At 39.4% G+C, this 24,331-nt stretch overlaps 1 protein-coding gene across 1 annotated transcript in view; it reads left to right on the forward strand.

Annotated features, from left to right (window-relative positions):
* Window positions 1-24,331, forward strand: part of PPEF1 (protein phosphatase with EF-hand domain 1) — an 80,385-nt gene that overhangs the window by 5,831 nt on the left and 50,223 nt on the right. Inside the window, exons 3-6 of the mRNA XM_010595832.2 lie at window positions 2,271-2,331; window positions 13,116-13,276; window positions 18,121-18,235; window positions 21,703-21,749. Of these exons, the coding sequence (XP_010594134.2) occupies window positions 2,271-2,331; window positions 13,116-13,276; window positions 18,121-18,235; window positions 21,703-21,749 (384 nt within the window). The remainder of the gene's footprint in view (window positions 1-2,270; window positions 2,332-13,115; window positions 13,277-18,120; window positions 18,236-21,702; window positions 21,750-24,331) is intronic.

Consider the following 24,331-nt stretch of genomic DNA (forward strand, 5'->3'; position numbering starts at 1 on the left):
TTCTTTGTAGTTTTTGACAATCCTGTATTTATATTTCACATAATAATCTTTTTAAAGATAATAAAATTTCAACAAGAATTAAAGAAATTGCTGAACTTATTTTTGGCAGCTATAAAAATGGAATGTTAAGGCTCAGTCAGGTACTCCCTTTGCCTTGGTTAGGAACTCAAGGCCTTGGCTGTCCTTTTAAGCCCTCTACAATATAGTGATGAATATAAAGGTAGCGTGAGCCTCCACATTGATATGCTTTATACACACACATTCCAGTATTAGGACATTCTTTTCTATTGACTTTTTTTTTTACAGCTTTATTGAGATATAATTCACATACTGTGTAATCCCCCATAGAATTAAATTATTTTTAATATATTCACAGAGTTTTGCAGCTATCAGAGCTATCAGTTTAAGAACATTTTCATTGCCACCCCGCAAAATCCCTGTACCCATCAGCAGTCACTCCCCCATTCCCTCTTTGCCAGTCACAAAAAAAGTCACAAGCAACCATTAATCTACTTTCTGTCTCCACGGATTTGCATTTTCTGGACATTTCATGTAAATGGAGTCATACGGTGTGTGGCCTTTTGTGTCTGGCTTCTTTTACTTAGCATCATGTTTTCAAGGTTCATCCATGTTGTGGCATGTGTCAGTACTTCATTCCTTTTTATGGCTGAATAATACTCCGTCGTATAGATAACGCCACATTTTGTTTATCCATTCATCAGTTGATGAACTATTTGGGTTGCTTCCACTTTTTTTTGGCTGTTATGCATAATGCTGCTATGAACATTTGTGTATAAGTTTTTGTGTGAACATATGCATTCAATTTTCTTGGATATATCCCTAGGTGTGGAATTGCTGGATCATATGGTAATTCTATGTTTAACTTTGTGAGAAACTGCCAAACTGTTTTCCAAAGCAATTGCCCAATTTTACATTCCCACTAGCAATGTACGAGAATTCTAATTTCTCCACAACCTTGTCAACTCTTCTTATTATCTTTTTTTAAAATTATTATTATTATAACCATCCTAATGGGTGCATTGGTAGGTCAGTGGTAGAATTCTCACCTTCCACGTGAGAGACCTAGGTTCAATTCCCGGGCAATGCACCTATCTATCAGCGAAGGCCTAAGGGTTGCTATAATGCTGAACAGGTTTCAGTGGAGCTTCGAGACTAAGACAGACTAGGGAGAAAGGCCTGGTGACCTACTTCTGGAAATCAGCCAAAGAAAACCCTATAGAGCACAACGGTCTGATCCCCAGCCCATCATAATGATGGCACAGGACCAGGCAGCATTAAGTTCTGGGGTCACCATGAGTTGGGGCTGACTGGGAGGCAGCTAACAACAACAAATGGGTGCAAAGTGGTATTTTACTGTGTTTTCTATTGACGCTTAATTGAGAAACCCATCAACAGCTTTAAAATCATGCATTTTGATATTCGTATGGAAAGTCTCCCTCTTGTCAACTGTCAGACTTACTCCCACATTGATAAAGTTCCCCAGTGCTCACTCTTCCTGGGAGGCAGGGCTTCCAGAAGAAGTTATGTGTACTGTATAAATGCAGGGCTTTGCAGGCCGCTGGTAGGCACCGAGACAGCATCTAGGCTATGGTCAGAAGAACGCCGGTTGGTTTTCACCTTCATCTTCCTCCCTTCCTTTATTTTCTAAATGTATTTGACACTTAAGAGTATCTCAACTTGGAATCTCACCACCAAAAAGAAGAGAAGAGGCCATAATAAACAAAATTCAGTAGCAGTCTTAAGTTGGGCTTCCTAGAAGCCGAGTCTGAGGCGGAGATTCTGGCACAAGTGATTTATCGAGAGAGTCTTCTCAGGAAAACCTATACGGACAGCAGTGAGGAAATCAAGAGAGGACAGGCAAGAAGCTAGGCAAAAATGTGGTGTCTGGAGAGGCACGACTTCAGCCTGATTCCACGGGGAATGATCACAGAGTTTGTCCCACCCAGAGGCTGGGGGGTGAGGGGGAGGACTGGACTGTTATATCCTTGCTTCCTTCGGTCATTGTCCATGGGCAGCCACCCAGGAGGGGGATACTAATACCCCATGCAACTCTGGGTGTGGTGTTTCCGATCTGCCAAGGACAGTTCTCCAGAGGAGAGGATAGGTGAGCCCACTGTAAGCACCCAGCGGCAGCAGTTGGGACAGGAATGGGCCAGGCTGGGGAAGGGGACTGGGACAGAGCACCCAGCATTTGCTGCAGTAACTGTTTGTGGTGCATTCATTGACTGATATATTTTTATTTTGTTCAGCTATCCAACTTTTTTTCCTTCATGTTGGAAAACTATACAAAAGCACATGAGGAAGAACCAGGTAAGCAAACACGTTCAGTCTTTTGAAAAATAGTCGTTAAGTATTGAGTTGTCCTCATCAAGGGTTGTAAATTTGGAAGATGGAAGAACACTAAGAAACTAAAAAGAGCCACCTGTCTTGCCAATGTGACACCAAACAACCGGTGAAATCAGCTCAACTGGCTTTTTTCCTCTCTGAATGGTGCAAACGTAACTGGCCGCTTAGAACTCTCACTTTTCAAAAAACCGACTTAGATTTCATTCAGCTCTCATTTGTTGAATCCCTTCTCTGAACCACAGTCTATTGATGTGCAACGGTAGCTTAGTAAAGATGGGCTTATTTTTCATCCACAAAACTTTTGTGCTGAGAGCTCAAAATATCTCGACTATTTCAGGCAGCAGATTGGGGAGAAATGACATACTTAACACAGTTGGCTCCATCGTCTCTCAGTTGTCTGTCTCCCTCTGTAGGCATTCTGAAGCAGAGATAGGCAACATAGATGTGGTTTACAACTCATTTTTTTTCTTTTTTTTTATTGAACTTTAGATGAAGGTTTACAGAACAAACTAGTTTCTCATCAAACAGTACACACATTGTTGTATGACATTGGTTAACAACCCCACAACATGTCAACACTCTCCCTTCTCAACCCTGGGTTCCCTATTACCAGCTGTCCTATTCCCTCCTAGCTTCCTGTCCCTGCCCCAGGGCTGGTGCGCCCCTTTAGTCTTGTTTTGTTCCAAGGGCCTATTCAATCTTTGGCTGAAGGCTGAACCTCAGGAGTGGCCTCATTACTGAGCTGAAAGTGTCCAGGGGCCATACTCAAAGGGTTTCTCCAGTCTCTGTCAGGCCACCAATCTGGTCTTCCTTTTTGAGTTAGGATTTTGTTCTCCATTTTTCTCCAGCGCTGCCCGGGGACCCTCTATTGTGATCCCTGTCAGAGCAGTCAGTGGTGGTAGCCGAGCACCATCTAGTTGTACTGAACTCAGTCTGGTAGAGGCTGTGGTAGATGTGGTCCATTAGTCCTTTGGACTAATCTTTCCCTTGTGTCTTTGGTTTTCTTCATTCTTCCTTGTTCCTGAAAGGGTGAGACCAGTGGAGTATCCTAGATGGACGCTCACAAGCTTTTAAGACCCCAGACACTACTCACCAAAGTAAAATGTAGAACATTTTCTTTATAAACTCTGTTATGCCAATTGACCTAGATGTTCCCTGAGACCATGGTCCCCACAGCCCTCAGCCCAGCAATTCGGTCCCTAAGGGAGTTTGGATGTGTCTATGGAGCACAACCTGTACAAGGCAAGGCCGTGGTAGCTCCATGGACACAAATGATTTTAAATGATAATTATTCACAAGGCATGTATTTCCTCAGCAAATTAAGATCTCCAAGGTAGATGTTAGACTCAAAAACTCCCTTTTCTTTAATTTGGACCAACCATTGTTTTGCTCTAATTAAAATGTGCATTGCAATAAGACTGTATTTTTAAATAATCTGATAAATACCCATCAGTGTGGTGAAAGAATGGTGTTTTAATGGCATGATTTGAGCTAAGTGCATATGTCTGAAACTAATTAAAGCCTTTAATGATCTGTAGAAGCTTTCTGAATGGTGGAATAGCCAAACCTGAAGAGTGAGGAGTGGGTGGAAGTGGGTACTTTGCCATTTTCTTTCTTTTAGATAATTGCAATTTGAAGACAGTTGTTTACGCTTCATGTTCGTTGGCAAGAATATTTTGGGGAGGAAATATAATAATGATGAAATGAAACAGCACTTTTCTGCTAATGGCCTAATATTTCAATCCAAACCATGCATCAGAACCACTTGCGGAGTTTCATAGCCTCAGATGGCTAGGTTCCAGCCCAGAGCTATTTACTCAGACTCTGTATTTTTAAAAATATGCATTAAAAAATTTCTCCAGGTGATTTAAAAATTTAAAAAAATACGTTTCCCAAAGAAACTGTCTTAGACATCTAGTGCAGCTATAACAGAAGTACTGTAAGTGGATGGTTTTAACAAAGAGAAATTTATTTCCTCACAGCAAAGTAGGCTAGAAGTTCAAATTCAGGGTGTCAGCTCCAGGGGAAGGCTTTCTCTGTCTCTTGGCTCTGGAGGAAGGTCCTTGTCATCCATCTTCCTCAATTTTGTAGATTGAGTCCTGCCTCATTAACGTAACTGCCGCTAATCCCACCTCATTAACATCATAGAGGCAGGATTTATAACGCATAGGAAAATCAAATCAGGTGACAAAATGGTGGACAATCACACAATACTGGGAATCATGGCCCAGCCAAGTTGACACACATTTTGGGGGGGTGCAATTCAATCCATAATACAAATGAATAACATAACCACCTGAAGGAGGTAGGGAAGAAACAAAATAACCTAGGTAACTATGGAAAATAGCATTTTGATCGTAATGTGCCTTGGCAAGGTTTCATTTTTATTTAGCCTGCTTGGGGTTTGCTGAGCTTCTTAGATATCTAAGTTGAGGTTTTTCATCAAGCCTAGGAAATTTTCACCCATGAATTATTTAAAATACCTTTCTTTTCATGTCCAAATATCTTTTTTTGTTGTTGTTAATTCTTTTCTATTGCTTTTAAACTTAGAAGGCCCTGAAATACTTAAAATGTGTACCACTGTCTTTTTTTTTTTTTTTTTTTGTCTTAGGCTGGGTTCTCTAGTAAAGCAAAACCAGTAAGGCATATAAATATATGTCTAGAGAGATTTATACCAAGGAAATGGCTCATGCTGTTGTAGAGACTGGAACATCCCAAGTCCGTGGGTCTGGCTGGAGGCTTCTCCTGATTCATGTAGCTGCAGGGGCTAGTGAACCCAAGATGGGCAGGTCAGAGAACACAGTTCTTGCTCACAGGTTGCAAAGATCAATGAATCCCAAGATCAGCAGGCAAGACTGCAGGTAAGCTGCTAGCTCATGTCCCAAGAACCTGAGGTTAGATGAACAGGAGCCAGCTTCAGGAACCAGAGTGAGCAAAAGCCTACGAGCCTTGCCATAATGTCCACTTATATTCGATGCAGGCCACATGCCCAAGGAAACTCCCTTTCAACTAATTGGCTACTCACAGCAGATCCCATCATGAAGGTGATCACATTATATCAAATCTCAACATGGAAGTTGAGATTTGACATAATTCTTATTTCATCGTATCAAATCACAACATCATACAACAGCCAAACCACTGAGAAGCATGGCCCAGCCTAGTTGACATACAATCTTAACCATCACAACCACCATGCCTATATTTCTAGACTTTTTTTTTTAGTTTTTATTGTGCTGTAAGTGAAAGTTCACAAATCAAGTCAGTCTCTCATACAAAAACTTATATACACCCCTCTATACATTCCTATACATTCTATATGGCTGCTAACCAAAAGGTCGGCAGTTCAAGTCCACCAGGCGCTCCTTGGAAACTCTGTGGGACAGTTCTACTTTGTCCTGTAGGTTGCTATGAGTCGGAATCGACTCGACGGCAGTGGGTTTAGTGGGTTATACATTCCTTACTGCTCTCCCCGTAATGAGACAGCACACCCCCTCCCTCCACTCTCTATTTTCGTGTCCATTCAGCCGGCTTCTGACCCCTCCGCTTTCACATCTCCCCTCCAGACAGGAGAAGCCAACATAGTCTCATGCGTCCGCATGATTCAAGAAGCCCACTCCTCACCAGCATCATCTTCCATCCCATAGTCCAGGCCAATCCCTGTCTGAAGAGTTCACTTTGGGAATGGTTCCTGTCTTGGGCTAACAGAAGGTCTAGGGGCCATGGCCTCCAGGGTCCTTCTAGTCTCAGTCAGACCATTAAGTCTGGTCTTTTTACGAGAATTTGGGGTCTGCATCCCACTGTTCTCCTGTTCTCTCAGGGGTTCTCTGTTGTGTTCCCTATCAGGGCAGTCGTCGGTTGTAGCTGGGCATATGGTTTGACTTTTTAAAATTTTAACTCTGTAGGGGGGCACTATGGGTCTCAGGGAACATCTAGCTCAATTGCATAACATAGTTTATAAAGAAAATATTCCACATTCCACTTTGATGAGTAGTGTCTGGGGTCTTCAAAGCTTGTGAGTGGCCATCTAAGATATTCCACTGGTCTCACCCCATCTGGAGCAAAGGAGAATGAAGAAAACCAAAGACACAAGGGAAAGATTAGTCCAAAGGACTAAAGGACCACAAGAACCACAGCCTCCACCAGACTGAGTCCAGCACAACTAGATGGTGCCTGGCTACCATCACCAACTGCTCTGACAGGGATCACAATAGAGGGTCTCAGACAGAGCTGGAGAAAAATGTGGAACAAAATTCTAACTCACACACACACACAAAAAGACCAGACTTGCTGATCTGACAGAGACCGGAGAAACCCCAAAAGTATGGCCCCTGGATACCCTTATAGCTCAGTAATGAAGTTACTCCTGAGGTTCACCCTCAGCCAAAGATTAGACAGGCCCATACAACAAAATGAGACTAAATGGGCACGCCAGCCCAGGGGCAGGGACAAGAAGGCAAGTGGGGACAGGAAAGCTGGTAATAGGGAATCCAAGGTTGAGAAGGGGGGAGTGTTGACATGTCGTGGGGGGTTGTTAACCAATGTCACAAAACAATATGTGTATTGATTGTTTAATGAGAAGCTAGTTTGCTCTGTAAACTTCCAAGTACAATAAAAACAAAAAAGGAAAAAGAAAAAATACGTATTTGAAGTAAATATAACAAAATAATTTTTTTTTAACACTTCATCAATTTGGATTTCAAAATAAATCTTGAAGCCATAGTGGTTGAGAATAATTAAAAAAACACAACTACAAAGAAAATTTCCAAGTAGTTAACCAATTTTTCCTGCACCAGAGTATATTTGATGGTATATGTTTTCCCTACTAATTTGTAGTGCCTCCCTCACAATGTATTTGTTTAAAAACGTGTAGTATATTTCTGGGCTGACTATTCTCTTATATATCTCTCTATTATAGAGTCCTGGAAACCCTGTTGGTGTAGTGGTTAAGTGCTACGACTGTTAACCAAAGGGTCAGCAGTTTGAATCCACCAGGAGCTTGTTGGAAACTCTATGGGGCAGTTCTACTCTGTCCTTATAGGGTTGCTATGAGTCAGAATCAACGGCAACGAGTTTTTCTTTTTTTTTTTTATTATAGAGTCCTAGAATCACCCTGTTTTAGTTATTGTAATGTACCAGAAAAAGAATTTATAGATTATTGCTTTTGGTTGATTTGTGATGGCCAGGGAATCTTCCTCTTTGATGAGAGGATTCCAGACAACCTCCACCTAGGCCTATTTCACTGAAGTGCTGTGTTAGGTAAGCAAAGTATTTTCAGGGGCCAGATGGTCATTTAATATTCCCAGGTATCAATGCCACTTTAATGATTTTAACTCTTGAGATCCATGGCGGGGGGCAGAGACTCCACGCATACGCTCCCCAGCCCACTTTTAACATCCTCCCATGGCTGTTCTTTTTTTTTTTCATGAGTAGAAACCAAAGTTGCCATACATAGGTTTAAACAGAGGTGGCGGAACTGGGGAGTAGATGAAGTGTGTGGAAGTGTTGTTTGGACTATTCTTTCTGCTTCCCAGATCAGCCAAAATGTCCTGTCAGACCAGATATTTTATATTTTTTGTTGCTATAGTGAATAAGATATTTTTCTATTACATCGTCCCATTGATTATTGGTATTATTTAACAAAGTTTTTGATTTATGCCTTTTTGTATTGTGCTATTTTGTTGTTGTTAGTTGCTGTCAATCAATTCCGGCTCAGGGCGACCCCATGTGTTACAGAGTAGAACAGCTCCACAGGGTTTTCTTGGCTGTAATCTCAATGGAGGAAACCCTGGGTGGTGTAGTGTTTAAGGGTTCAGCTGTTAACCAAAAGGTCGGCAGTTCGAATCCACCAGATGCTCCTTGGAACCCCATGGGGCAGTTCTACTCTGTCGTTAGGGTTGCTATGAGTTGGAATCGACTGGATGGCAATGGGTTTGGTTTTTGGAATCTTAATGGAAGCAGATTGCCAGGTACCACTGGATGAGTTCAAACCTCCAACCTTTAGGTTAGCAGTCTAACACAAACCGTTTGCACAACCTAGGGACCTTATTGTGATACTATTTAATAATAATATTAATAAAATTATTATTACTGTTGATATTTATTAAATGTTACCATGTGCCATGTATTTGAGTGCTTTAAATACATCACTTCATTTAGTCTCATGATAAACCAATGAGATTAGGGTTATTAGTATCCCGTTTTATAGATGAGGGTACTGAGACCTAGAGGGTAATTTCCCAAAGGTGTTCATCTCATCGGTCGTGATGGTGTGATTCTAATGTAGTATGATTAACCTCTGTATTATATTTAATTCTTTTATCAGTTCTGGGAGATTTTGAATTGATTTTTCTTGAGTGTAAGTATTTAATCACATTGGCCACAAGCAACTTCATTTTTATATCTTTCTATCCAATAGTTACCGCTCTTATTTTAGCTCCATGTCTTATCACACTGGGCCGAGGAGCCAAAACAATGTTAAAGTGAAATAGTGAAAGTGGACATCCTGGTTTTCTTTACGATTTAATGGAAAAACCATTATTGTTGATTTAAATTTTTTTATTGTGTTAAGAAAGTATCCTAAAAATCCGGAGCGGGTGTTGAATTGTATGACATTTCATTTTGGCATCTACTGAGTGTATTATATGGACACCAATGGTTTTGATCCGGATTCATAACTGAGAGATGAAATAATTATATAAGTGGTTAAACTGGTGCTTTTCTTTTTCTAGCAAGATCTGAAGCTTGTTTTCAAGGTGGTTTGTGGGTGGTAGAGGCAGAAATTATTTTGAAAAAATTATGGGCTTTCAATTTTTCCCTGTCCAGATTTTATGACTGTACTTGGTAAAAGAAAAGGCTGTGTAAGGGGGTATTTTCTGAGGTATTTTCTTTAGAATAACTTATAAAGCTATCGTTTGATTTCATTCAAGATTTTCTTATTTTTAATTAGTTTAGATTCATGTTGACAGAATGGGAAATCAAATAGGTAAGGATAAATTCTAGTTCCATGTTGCACAAAGCTTCATATATTGTTTGCATTCATGAAATTATTATTTTAGTTATAATAGTTATAGCCCACAAGGACAGTACATGCAATAGAAATGTTCAAGCTTTTGATTGTTTTCATAAAGGACGTGTATTATCTACTAGAAGAGGATCTATGTTACTATTTTTTATGTGGCAGAAGGATTATGAGTCAATGTGGACCAGTATTTCATATTGAGTAGTTTCTACTAAGAATAAAAAAAACTGTAAGAATAGGCTTAGGGAAATGGCACTTTTTCATATAGAGGTAGTCCCTGACTTGACCGTCAGAAGTCAATTCTGATGAGTCAAATACCTCATTTTTTTTTAAGTATTCATTATTATTGCCTTTTATTATCAGTATATTTATAACTCTGATCTTTGTCTCTGGGGGTTGGAAACATTACATATAAACTTACAGATATATTTTAATACATACATACATGTATAAAAAAATGCACAAATTATAAGTTTACTTCGACGGTAAAGAAGAGTTGGAAGATGTTGGCGTTTTGTCAGTTGTGGTAATAACTCCACTTGTGCAAGGTTCTGAATCATCTGGATTATCCCTGGGAATGAGGATGGCATTTCTACCCAGAAAATTAGAGTTTTCCGTATGGTCCTTTTCTTTTTTTCTTCATATATTTCATGGTAACATCTCACTGCTTCCCGAATTGGCCTGTAGACTTCAGCAAAGCAATCAACGTTTCAATCCATGTTTTCAAGTAACTGGAGCCCCTGATTTAGTTAGAAAACTAAATCTATATGGCAATGTTTTAAACAGTAAATCAGAAAATTGAACATCTGAGGATGATAACATCAACAAATTACACGCTGCAACTTTGTATGTAGTACATATTACTAACGATAAGATGTACAAAAATAAGGACAGTGTCTTAAGTGTAGTTCATTGTAACTCGAATATGTCGTAAGTTGGGAACTACCTGTATTTATCACTGAACTGATGAGGAATGAGGACCATCAGCTCTATGGGAGAAAGGGCTAGACTGAGCTTCTGGTTTAAAGAAAAAAAGACAATATTTTTATTTCATTCTTAAATGGCCAGACTGATTTTTAAGGACTGGAGGTGATGGAATTGGTTTGTTGTGTTAGTTAGCCAATGGGAAAGGGATTGTTGAGAGAGCACGAGTGAGGGCAATGATTGGGAAAATAACATACCTCACAGAGTTGGGATTGCTCAGTAAATCAGTGGTAAGTATATAAATAATATGTTATATTTTGCATGACGTAGTTAATGTTTTCATATGTAGTAAGAGTGTAGTGGTTAAGGGTTTGAGCTCTGGAGGCAGCTTCTCTGGGATTGAGTTCCATCTTTCTCACTTACATGCTGTACCCCGTGTTCCTCATCTGTAGAATGGGGATAATAGCAATATTACCTCATATGGTAGCTGTGATCATTACATGAATATATATGTGTAAATAGTATAGAACAGTACCTGGCACACAGGAAGCATTCGATAAGTGGCTGCTCTCATCATCATCCTCCTAAACATGATGCTATGGTAAAGGTGTACATTTGGACTCAACCTGGGGTGATGCTTAGTTTTGGAGAATGAGAAGAAATTATCCAAGGAGGAGAAAAGGCAGCCCAGGGAGAGGGAATGCAGGAAACAATAAGGAAAGAAATCTGTGGTAAAATTTATCAAGATGCTCTGCATTTCTAGTTTTCAAACAAAAACAGGAAAAATTATTTTTAAATTTCAAACCAAATCCAAATGAGAAAAATGACCTCTGCTGAATGACATTGAAGGCAGACATTATTACTCCTAAATTAAACTAAATTAAATTTCTTATCAACCAAACATCTTCAACCACCACCCCAATTTAGAAAAAATTTTAAAATTCCCAAATATTATGACTTATTTTAGAAATTTTGTTTCCAAGTTTAGTTTTTAACTGTAATCTCTCAGCATAACTGGATCATAGAAAAGATGTATTCTATCCACATCTACTAATATCTTACTGTCTTAGTCATCTAGTGCTGCTATAACAGAAATACCACAAGTGGATGGCTTTAACAAAGAGAAATTTATTTCTTCACGGTGAAGTAGGCTACAAGTCCGAATTCAGGCCATCAGCTCCAGGGGAAGGCTTTATCTCTCTGTGGGCCTTCTCATTAACCTTCCCCCGCCCTAGGAACTTCTCCTCGCAGGGACCCTGGGTCCAAAGGACATGCTCTGCTCCTGGTACTGCTTTCTTGGTGGTATGAGGTCCCCCATCTTTGCTTGCTTCACTTTCCTTTTTATCTCTTGAGAGATAAAAGGTGGTGCAGGTCACACCCTAGGGAAACTCCCTGTACATTGGATCAGGGATGTGACCTGGGTAAGGGTGTTACAATCCTACCCTAATCCTCTTTAACATAAAACTGCAATCACAAAATGGAGAACAACCACACAATATGGAAATCATGGCCTAACCAATTTCACACATATTTTGGGGGGACACAATGCAATCCATGACATATACCTTCCAAACATGCCCCACTATAAACATTCAAAAAGACAGAAACTTTACAGAGAACTTCGGATTAACTGCTTTAGTAGCAATCCAGTGTTAAGGAGTTGAAGAGTATGTCATCATCCCCTATACCCATTATCCATTATCATTAATAATACTGTGTATCATACAACTACAACACCTCAGTGGCATATAATAATAAATATTTATTTTTGCTCACCAATCTACAGATTAGCTTGACACTTCTGCTGATCTTGGCAGGCTTGGTAGGGCAGTTTTCTGGTCTTGGCTGGAGCTCACGCATGTGTCTAGAGATTGGTCCTGTGGCTGTTGGGTGATCTAGGATGGCCTTGGCTAGGATTACTTGGTTTTGCTCCTCATGGTCTCTGGCTTTTAGGAGGCTAGCCTGGGCTGCATGGTAGTAGCACAGTTCCGAGAGAGAGAGCGTGGATAGAGGCTGGGATAAAGAACTGGGGTCACTTTTACAATCAATTAACCACATTACCTTTCATCTTTCTCTACCTGATTTGGCCAGATTTCTGTTTGGGGTCTGGCCATTTCATAGGCAATCTGGCAAGAAGGGACCCGGGGTCTCAGTACCTACTGAAAGGAGCAGTGCAGGCAATCTGTTCTACAGAAATGCCTCTGTGAGGGAGACGCCTCTTGGGTGTTTCTGCCTATGGTTTGTCATCCGACTTTATCTGCTTTGTTACCAAGAAAAAAGAAAATCGTGTCAGAAAATTTTGTTTTTATGTGAATAGAGAAATCAATTACAGCTAAGTAGACATGGCTGAGGTGTTTAATGGGAAAAATTGAATGACTGTTGCAGTTTGATTTTCTGAAGATCCTGAAAATAGCAACGGATGTTTGAAACAAATGCAATGCAACGTTTTCAGCTCTATTTGTAAAAATCTGAGATAGAAGAGTGGGCAAAAACTTAAGACTTTGAGCTTCAAAGCATCAAAATAACTTGACTGACCAATTTTCCTTGTCCTTTTCCTTCTCCTCCCCACTGACTATGGACTTACTGCTTTGGTAAAATGTAGACCTAGGAAGGGATGATGGTGACCCATGTGAATACACCTCCGGGTCTCGGAACCTCCCATTTCTCATGGTTATATTTGGAATAGCTTGGTATTCTTAACATTTAGCACAGTGCCTTATGTGGACTAGGTCTTGAAGAAGATATTTAATAAATGTAAGTGTGGGAACATTGATTTTCCTCCTTTCTATCCTTCCCTTTCCAGAATTAATAACTCGACTTTTTGGTAGCAACCTCCAGTACAAGGATAGAGAGGACTATGTGAAGATGATAGATGTCCCGGACTCCTACAATGGTCCTCGGCTGCAATTCCCACTCACTTTTACTGACATTGATTTACTTCTTGAGGGCTTCAAGCAGCAAAAGGCAAGTAGAAGCAGATACTTCCCTGATTTTTGTATCTAGCAGGTGCTCAAGGACTCTCTGTTGAATGAATGAATGAAGATACTATAGCAGAAAACTTTCACATTAAGTGAGAGCTACCATCTGCTTTGCTGCTTAGCCCATTAAATAGAAATCTCCTCAGGTATGTAGAAGCCTACTCTCTACCTCTAGCAGTTCCCTTTTTCTTCCTTTCTTTTCTTCTTTCCTTCTTTCTTTGAGATATAATTTACGTACCATAAAATTCACCATTTTTAAATACACAATTTTTTTAGTATATTCATGAGGTTGTGCAACTGTTGCCACTATCTAATTGCAGAATATTTCATCACCTCAAAAGCAATCCCATACTCATTAGACATCACTCTGCATTCCTCCCTCTCTCCCCCAACCTTTGGCAACCAAATCTTTCTATCTTGAAGGATTTCCTATTCTGGACATTTCATATAAGTGAAATCATACAGTATGTGCCCTTTTGTATCTGAATTCATTAACTTGGCAAAATGTTTTCAAGGTTCATCCATGTTGTAGCATGTACAAAGACTTCATTCCTTTTTATGGTTGAATAATATTCCATTGTATGGATAAACCACATTTTGCTTAAGGGATTATATATTTATACATCTCTTTACATATTTCATATGTGATTATATTAATTTGTATATGCTTACAAATGCACAGAATTTTTTTTGAAAGATACTTGAGGCATAATTAACAGTGTTTCTAGGGCCAGGGATGAGGGGACTGAAGTCTGGGAAAGAGAGAAAATTGCTTTTCATTGCTGTGCTCCTTTTTACTGTTTAAATTTTTATTTCAACTAAAAAAAGGGTTAAGTTTTTTTCATTTAAAAACTAGTTAAGTTTTATTTTTTAGAAAAGAAACATTCTTTAAAAATTGTATTTTCCTTCTTCAACACCTTTAAAAGAATGTGACCATTTCATATGTTGTTGTTAACCTGAATATATTTATAAATGTAGAAACTAACAGCTGAGTTATTTTGAGTATTTAATATTGCAGCTGTAAACACAGCAATTATAACTCAATTGAAAGATAGCCTTATAAGTAAGTACTAATATTACCAGAGATAATTTAGCCAATCTAAAAAGGACCCAGAAAAACTATTTTAATAATAGGATTTTCTGTTGTTTTGATATATTCTCAATGAATATTTGTTAATTTAAAAGAATCACCTGATAATCTCAATTGATGCAGAAAAGGCATTCAATAAAGTCCAACACCCATTCCTGATAAAAACTCTCAATAAAATAGGTATAGAAGGGAAATTCCTCAACATAATAAAGCACATCTATACAAAACCAACAGCCAACATCATTCTTAATGGAGATCGGCTGAAAACATTCCCCCTGAGAACAGGAACAAGACAAGGATGCCCTTTATCACCACTCTTACTTAACATTGTGCTGGAAGTCCTAGCCAAAGCAATAAGGCAAGAAAAAGAAATAAGTGGCATCCAAATTGGTAAGAAAGAAGTAAAACTGTCCCTATTTGCAGATGATATGACAGTACACATAAAGAAGCCAAAAGGCTGCACAGGAAAAGTACTGGAACTAATAGAATGATTCAGCAAAGTAGCAGAATACAAGTTAAACACACAAATATCAATTGGATTCCTATACACCAATAAAGAGAACTACAAAAAGGAAATCAGGAAAGCAATACCATTTATAGTAGCCCCTAAAAAAATAAAATACTTAGGAATAACAGACCTATATGAAGAAAACTACAAAACACTGCTGCAAGAAACCAAACGAGACTTACATAATGGAAAAACATACAATGCTCATGGATAGGTAGACTCAACATGGTGAAAATGTCAATTCTACCCAAAGCAATCTACAAATACCATGCAATCCCGATCCAAATACCAACAGCATTCTTTAATGAGATGGAAAAACTAATCATTAACTTTATATGGAAAGGAAAGGGGCCCTGGATAAGTGAAGCACTATTGAAGAAGAAGAGTATAGTAGGAAGCCTCACACAATCAGACCTCAGAACGTACTACACAGCTATGGTAGTCAAAACAGCCTGGTATTGTACAGTGACAGACCCATTGACCAATGGAACAGAATCAAGAACCCAGATGTAAATCCATCTACCTACGGTCATCTGGTCTTCCGCATTAAATGGGGAAAAGACAGTCTTTTTAACAGATGGTACTGGCAAAACTGGATGTCCATCTGTAAAAAATGAAACAGGACCCGTACCTCACACTATACACAAAAACTAATTCAAAACGGATCAAAGACCTAAATATAAAACCAAAAAACTATAAAGATCGTAGAAGAAAAAATAGGTTCAACGCTAGAGGCCCTAATACATGGCATGAACAGTTTATGAACCATAACTTACAATACACAAATACCAGAAGATAAGCTAGATAACTGAGATCTTCTAAAATTTAAACACTTATACTCATCAAAAAACTTCACCAAAAGAGTAAAAAGAGAACCTACAGATGGGGAAAAAAATTTTTGGCTATAACAAACCTGACAAAGTTCGAATCTCTAAAATCTACAGGAAAATCTAACACCTCTACAACAAAAAGACAAATAATCAAATTTAAAAATGGGCAAAGGATATGAACATACACTTCACCAAAGAAGACATTCAGGTGGCTAACAGACACATGAGGAAATGCTTACGATCACTAGCCATTAGAGAAATGCAAATCAAAACTACAATGAAATATCATCTCGTCCTGACATTCCTGGCACAAAAAAAAAAAAAAAACAGAAAATAACAAATGTTGAAGAGGCTGCAGGGAGATTGGAACTCTTATTCATTGCTGGTGGGAATGCAAAATGGTGCAACAATTTTGGAAAACTATATGGCACTTCCTTAAAAAGCTAAACATAGAAATACCATACGATTCAGCAATCCCACTCCTAGGAATATATCCTAGAGAAATAAGAGCCATCAAAAGAATAGACATATGTACACTCACATTCATTGCAGTATTATTCACAATAGCAAAAAGATGGAAACAACCTAAGTGCCCATCAACAGATGAATGGATAAACAAACTGGTAATACACACAATGGAATACTATGCAACGATAAAGAACAATGATCAATCTGTGAAACATGTCACAGCATGGGTGAATCTGGAGGGCATTATGCTGAGTGAAATAAGTCAATCACAAAAGGACAAATACTGTATGAGACCACTATTATAAAAACTCAAGAAAAAGTTTACACACAGAAAGAAACAGTCTTTGATGGTTGCAAAGGAGGGGAGGGATGGGGAGGGAAAAATAGTAAATAGTAGATAAGTGGTAACTTTGGTGAAGGGTAAGACAGTACACAATACTGGGGAAGTCAGCAAACTTGACCAAGGCAAGGTCTTGAAAGCTTCATAGACACATCTGAACTCCTTGAGGGACTGAATTACTGGGCTGAGGGCTGGGGAGGATGGTCTCAGGGAACATTTAGCTCAATTGGCATAACATAGTTTATGAAGAAAATGTCCTACATCCTACTTTAGTGAGTAGTGTCTGGGGTCTTAAAAGCTACTTTTTAGCCTTAAAAGCTACTTTTTAGCTAGTTTTACTTAAAAGCTACTTAAAAGCCTCCACCAGACTGAGCCCAGCACAGCTAGATGGTCCCCAGCTACCACCACCGACTGCTCTGACAGGGATCACAATAGAAGGTCCAGGACAAAGCTGGAGAAAAATGTAGAACAAAATTCAAACTCACAAAAAAAGACCAGACTTACTGGCCTGACAAAGACTGGAAAAACCCTGAGAGTATGGCCCCCAGTCACCCTTTTTAACTCAGTATTGAAGTCATCCCCGAGGTTCACCCTTCAACCAAAGATTAGACAGGCCCATAAAACAAAAATGAGACTAAAGGGGCACACCAGCCCAGGGGCAAGGACGAGAAGGCAGGTGGGGACAGGAAAGCTGGTAATGGGGAACCCAAGGTTGAGAAGGGGAGAGTGTTGCCACGTCGTGAGGTTGGCAACCAGTGTCACAAAACAATATGTTTATTGTTTAATGAGAAACTGATTTGCTCTGTAAACCTTCATCTAAAGCAGAATTAAAAAGAAAAAAAGCAAAAAGAAACAGGTGAAATTAATTTTAATAATATATTTATTTAACCCAGTATAACGAAAGCACCATTTCAATATGTAATCATATTCAAAATAATTAATGAGACATTTTGCCATCTTTTCTTCATACTAAGTTTTTGTCATTCAGCGTGTATTTTCACTTAGTGTTTGAATTAGCCCCATTTCAAGTGCTCCAGAGCCCCATGTGGCTTGTGGCTACCATGTTGGACACTGCAGGTCTCAACAGCTCTGACACCTAATGTGGGAACTTGTCTGGCTGCCTCGTGAAATCTCTAAGCCAAGCAACATCTAGTTTCTATCCCAGATGGCAGGATGTCTCAAACGAATGCAAAGTAGCGGCTCTTAAATAGACTCTACGTCTCTTTCTGTCTCTCATTCTGTTTCCTTTCCCTCTTTTGGCTCCAGATTTCCTTAGGACAAGGGGGTTCCCTTTTTATCTGTCATTTCTCTTGGGCTGTCAGGACCAAAAACAATCATAGATGAGTATCAATGTCCTAGGAATCATTCATTCATTCATTAACTCATTTAATTTACAATTATCTATTGAGGACCTGTTATATGTCAGACATTGTTCTAGAATAATCTACCTGAGAATAATTTAGAGATTATCCTGAAATACAGCTACCAGAAATGTGCTCTTATGCTCCACCTTTATAATTTTTTACACGGTCATGTCTTCCTTCCTAGTTCATTATATTTATTTCCTCTCTCCCTCTCCCCACCCCCCACACAGATACTTCACGCCCATTATGTCTTAGCGGTGCTATTTGAAGCCAAGAAAGTCTTGATGCAAATGCCGAATATCTCTCACATAAAAACTTCTCCCTCCAAAGAGATAACAGTCTGTGGTAAGTTTCAGAGCACAGTTGCCAGATTAATACCTAGGAGCCTGTTGGTCCTACATCGTTTGCCCAACTCGAAAAGTGTATAAATTGGACAGTGTTAAAGAAAAAGTGCTGATATAGAGTTATCTATCATTTTTTTATCATGATAGTATTGTTCCCCATCTTGTCTTTTTTTTTTTTTTTGCATACCAGCCGGCAGGAATTAATTATGTGAGAAATTAAAGGACTCATAGCTTTTTATAAAGGCAGACAGTATTTTAATACAGTAAACCACCCATGGGTAGAATAAGCGTTCTTTGCCTTCCCTCTAGCTCTCATTATCTTTGTTCCATGTTGCTCTTTCTAGCTGGGCCTCTGTATGCCACTTGTGCTGGCAAGAGAAAAGCCCAAGGCAGGGTGGAGATTAAACTCCTCTCTGCCCTTGGCTGCTGTTTTAGATTTTTCCAACTAGTCTTTGCAGCTTTTAGAAGAGTAGGAATGTCCCAGAAAGCTGTTCCTTGTTCTTCTAAATAACAAGATTTAAGATTTTGTTATCATATAGGCCAGCCTGGCAGGATATTGCTTCAAAAAACAGTCCACATTGAAATTCATCACAGTTGGTGCTCAGCATGCTTGCGACTGTCTGAGAATGGGTTGCGTGGATGGAACAGCAATTCCCTTAACTTCTAATTAAGCCTTTAAGTCACAAAGCAGTGATGTTATTTTCGAAGTCAATTTTTAGCCTGTGTCTCTCTTCTTCTGGCAGGTAGAAGTAGACTTGACAATCTAATTAAACCATTTCCATTTCTAGCATCTGATAGTGGTGGCAGGCACTTGATGTTGCAGTACACGTTCCGTGACGTCCTCGGACTCAGGCTTTCAAAGAAAGTCTTTGGTGGTTCAATTTCAACTTAATCAGTCCACCATATCTCTGCACAGCAGATGATGTATCTCAGCAGTGGGGGCTTTTTATTCAAGCTACTTACCAGGTCTTAAATTTCATGGAGATAAAGAACTTTGGGCCACAAGGCTCAGGAAACCATGCCAGCCTCGGAAGCCTGTGAAGCCAGAGCTAGGCTTGCTGTCAAAGTATGTGCAATAGCCAGACAGAGTGGGACCTTCTCCCACATGTTCCCAGTATACCTCTAGTTGCCACTGTAGACTTATCTTCAGAAAAAAGCACCTGGAAAACGTGAATTCATTAGAGGGCCTGGAAGTCTTAGAATCACTCAGTGGAAGAACTGAAAGGTTCTTACAGAGACCGTTTATCTCAACTCTTGCTCTTCCAGATGAAACTGAGACCCAGAGAGAAAAGTGAATTGCCTTCCATGAATTTCTATGTCGTAACTTTTTCTTTTTCCCATGTTCACGCAGCTAGTTAGTGACAGGGCTGAAATTAAAAATCAGATCTTCTAAGTCCCAGATTAGAGCCAGCCTGTTATTTCCTACCCCAAGTCCCATCATGCACCGCTCTGATGTTTCATTTACCATCATGAGAAAAGGCTAGGGAATGGATTGATCGGACAGCTCCATTCATTTAAAGATCCCCACATCTTGGGTATTTACTTCCAGACTTTTTCCATGTAGCACTATTGGCAGAAGGGAAAAGCCAAGGCCAGTAGCTCCCCTTAGCAGAGGAATTATTATTTTCTGTCCTTAATAAGCCCATTGAACTTAGAAAAATTTGGTCATTTAAAAAAAAATTTCGAATTGGGGCCATATCTAAAAAAAAAAAAGGCTTCTGTTTGAAACAGTGGAAGCAAAGGGAGAGAAAGTGTGGTGAAAATTTACGATTACTTAAATTCAAGATGCATTTTTATATGCATATCTAAATATGCCATCTAGTTCCCAGCATGCATGAAATGTAGGAGGCGTTTTAGCCTGCAGTTGTGTTATAAATGATAACCAGTTCTGCATTCATATTTATGCTCGCAGTGAAGGTATCTTTCTGTGTCTGCCTTGTGAAACAGTCAAGTTTTTCTTTTGTTGTCCAACTAGAAATGAAAAATATTTTTGTAGCCTCAACTCAATATGCTGGAACAGGTTCATTTTTAGTAGGCCAGCTATAATAGCCCTGTACCCAAATATATGAAAGACAAGTCATCCTGAAAAAAATTAAGAAAACAAAACTATAGATTGTAAAAAAAAAAAAATCCTCCCATCTTTATTTCCTTGGATTTGGAGAGAGACCATATGAAAGCAATGAGATTTGAATATCAAAATAACATTAATTTACTCTTCAACTTAATAATATAGTCATATTTTATAAATAGCTATTGATGATGATAAGATTTGCATTTTATTATCCCATTATAATTGGAGTCTTCTTTTGCATGTATTTAGTTAATCTTTGTTGTAGGGTTTTAAGCAACCTGGGGAAAAGTATTTCTAAATTAAATTATATTTGTAATTAAATGAGATACAGAGAATAAAAATTTAGAAGCAGAGCTTATATTACCTAGAAATAGTTATCCAATTAGGGCTTTTTAATATTCACGCATTTTACTCTTATTTTTTAATTAATGGCTTCATATGTTCATATGGCTTCTCTTAGTTGGCTGAATTTGATAAAGCCATGCTTCAATTTTTATGTCCTATATCTGTCTTAGAAACCCTGGTGGCGTAGTGGTTAAGTGCCACGGCTGCTAACCAAAAGGTTGGCAGTTCGAATCTGCCAGGCCCTCCTTGGAAACTCTATGGGGCAGTTCTACTCTGTCCTATAGGGTTGCTACGGGTCGGAATCGACTCGACGGCACTGGGTTTGGTCTGGTTTTTTTGGTCTATCTGTCTCATCGAAAGAATGTCAATCATCTACTCATAGTTTTTAAATATCTGATGCTACTCCTGAAGCATATTCTTTAAAACATGGCTTTGAAAATTTAGGCATTTAGCAGTGAAACATATATTTATCGAGCACCTGCTATTCCTCAGGTACTGTGCTAGGCATTTGGAGACTTAATGCTGACTAAAATTGATACTTTTGCCGCCCTCCTAGAGATTACAGTATAGGCAGTGCAGAATAATTGCTAAGAGCTTGGGTTTTTAAATGAGGTAAAGTTAGGTTTGAATTCCAGTTCACATTCTTGGTAGTTGGGTAACTTTGCATAAGTTACTTCACTACTCTCAGACTCATTTGTAAAATGAGAATGATGAAAACAATACCCATCTCATCAGGTGGTTGTAAGAATTGAACAAGACGATTCGTGTAAATGCTTAGCCTAGTGGCCGGCACAGGGTAAGCCAAGTCCTGTGTCCATGGCAGAAGGGAACAGGTAATTGCAATACAATATGCTCTTCCCCCTCTAGCAATGGAAGGAAAGAATGCTATGGAACCAAATTGTCTATTAATTAATGGCATTATTAGGTAAAAACCCAAATGCTCTTAAGAACACTTGGAATAGATCAGCAGTATTTCAGCTTTAAAATTCTGTAACTAAACGGGCATTGTATCTTGTTTCCTACTGAACACCAGTTTTTCATTTGTATTCCAGGTGATTTGCATGGGAAACTGGATGACCTTTTTTTGATCTTCTATAAGGTAAATGATTATTTTGTTAAAGATCGGCATTTTTGTTGGGGGAGGGCAGTCCTAGGGCAGATAAGAACCTTCGTTGTGTCAGGGATATGTACAAATGCAGAGGTAATACAACGGCTTTTAGCCAAGAAGCTCGAAGATTATTAGAGGCATATCTTTTTTCATTTTTTGCACACATCTCATAACAAAACCAAAAACCAAACCTCTTGCCATCCAGTCAATTCTGACTCATAAAAGTTCAAAAAAATTTTAATTTGGGTCTTTGTTCAATATTATTGTTATCTGTGTATCCATTTTGATTTCTACCTGATTGTATCTATGGTCTTTTTTATTTAAAAAAAATTTTTTTATTGAGCTTTAGATGAAGGTTTACAGAACAAACTAGTTTCTCATCAAACAGTTACTACACACACTGTTATATGATATTGGTTAACAACCCCACGACGTGTCGACGCTCTTCCCTAGTTTGGGTGTGTCTGTGGAGCTACCATGGCCCTGCCTTGTACAGGCTGTGCTGGCTTCCCCAGTATTGTGTACTGTCTAACCAAAGTTACTGCTTATCTATTGTCTATTAAGTGTTTTTCCATCCCTACCCCTCCCCACCCTCATAACCATCAAAGATTGTTTCTTTTTGTATGTAAATCTTTTCATGAGTTTTTACAGTAGTGGTCTCATACACTATTTGTCCTTTTGTGATTGACTTATTTCACTCAGCATAATGTCCTCCAGATGCATCCATGTTATGAGATGCTTCACAGATTCATCATTGTTCTTTAGTGTTGCGTAATACTCCATTGTGTGTATGTGCCAGTTTGTTTATCCATTCATCTGTTGATGGGCATCTAGGTTGTTTCCAACTTTTTGCTCTTGTGAGCAATGCTGCAGTGAACATGGGTGTGCATATATTCATGTCACGACTCTTATTTCTCTAGGATACATTCCTAGGAGTGGGATTGCTGATCATATGGCATTTCTATTTCTAGCTTTCTAAGGAAGCGCCGTATCATTTTCCAAAATGGTTGTATCATCTTGCATTCCCACCAGCAGTGCATAAGAGTTCCGGTCTTCCTGCAGCCTCTTCAACATTTGTTATTTCTTGTTTTATCGATTCATGCCAGTAATGCCAGGGTGAGATGGTATCTCATTGTGGTTTTGATTTGCATTTCTGTGATGGCCAGGTATCTATGGTCTTTATTACATCATGGCACAGGGTAGGGAAAAGAGCAGTCTGTTTTATTTTATTGTTGTTCTGTTCAGAAGTGAGCGTGTCACATACCAGTCCTCTCTTCCAATGCAGACTAATTATACATGGAACGAGTTTCCTACAGTAAGGTCTGAATTGTTCTCTTCTCTACCAGGAATCACCATCTCTTGGCTCAATTGCTCTTCCAGTGCTCTGACTACTTTTCCTTCACCAGGTTTTGATTGAGGGAGCCAGCACAACAAAGCGGTTGAACTACATGGAGATTCCCTGCATCTCACTGACTTGGATCCATTGCTCTCCCTGAGCCAGCAGTTGCAACGTAAACGTTTGCTTCTGGGAAGACTGCATGTAGGAAACTGATCCTGAGGTGACCCCTGCCTTCACGGTGGTCCTCTTTTAGGCCAGTCTTCTGCATCTCTCTTTCTGACTGACATGCTTCTTTCCCACCAATCCCTGACACCCCCACAACTAGCATGTCGAGTAACTGCGCACAGCATAGGGGTCTCAGATGGGCTGAAAGAAAATATATTCTGACTAGTATGATGGCCAGTTAATTCCACTCTTTGAGACTGTGGGAGCTTGAGTAAGCCACATAACCTCCCTGAACCTCATTTTTTTTAGCTGCATTATTATCATCAGCTTCCACCCCATAAGAGGTTGTCGTGTGGATAAAATAACATAAGCATCCAAAACCATTTTTAAAAGTAGTAAATTGTAACAGCAACACAGGTTTTTGTTTCATTCATTCAGAATGGAAGCTTAGAAGGGAATGGGGCAGGCCAAACCAGGCGTGGATGAATGGAGCTGGCACTTAGGAGTAGATTCTGTTGAGACTGCAGGAGGCCTAAGCAAGGATATAGAGCATGAAAGCCAGAGAGTGGGGCCAGAGGAAGTAGGAGGCTTCCCAGATAGTAGGTTGGTGTCAGGAAATCCAACCAAAGGTTTGCTAGTAGGGAGTTGAGGGCACCGGTAAAGAGCAGTTCAGGCCATCAACAGCAGGATTCAAACTGGGTAGGGAGGGAAGAGAGGCCAGGATGGGCCAATCGACTGGTCAGTGAGCAGGCTGTCTGGCGTGAGGGCCTTAGGAAGCAGGAAGGGTGGGAAGTTGTAGGGGCAGTAGTCCTAGGGGATGAGAGAGTACAAAGTGAAGTCTAGAATGTGGGTGACTGAAGTGAGAGAAAGATAATACTGGGCATGAGGAGGTCAAGGACCTCGGGATGGGGAGGTCAAGGACCTGGAGCAAGTATGTTAAATGGGTGGGCCACATGGACAGAGGGATGAGGAGGAAGGGAAGGAAATCTAGTTAGATGTCATGGGCATGAAAGGAGGAGAGGTTTTTCCCTTAGGGTAGCAAAGTGTTGGTCTGTTAATGGTGCTGAGG

Source organism: Loxodonta africana, chromosome X (genome assembly GCF_030014295.1).
Source record: "Loxodonta africana isolate mLoxAfr1 chromosome X, mLoxAfr1.hap2, whole genome shotgun sequence".
Taxonomy (NCBI): domain Eukaryota; kingdom Metazoa; phylum Chordata; class Mammalia; order Proboscidea; family Elephantidae; genus Loxodonta; species Loxodonta africana.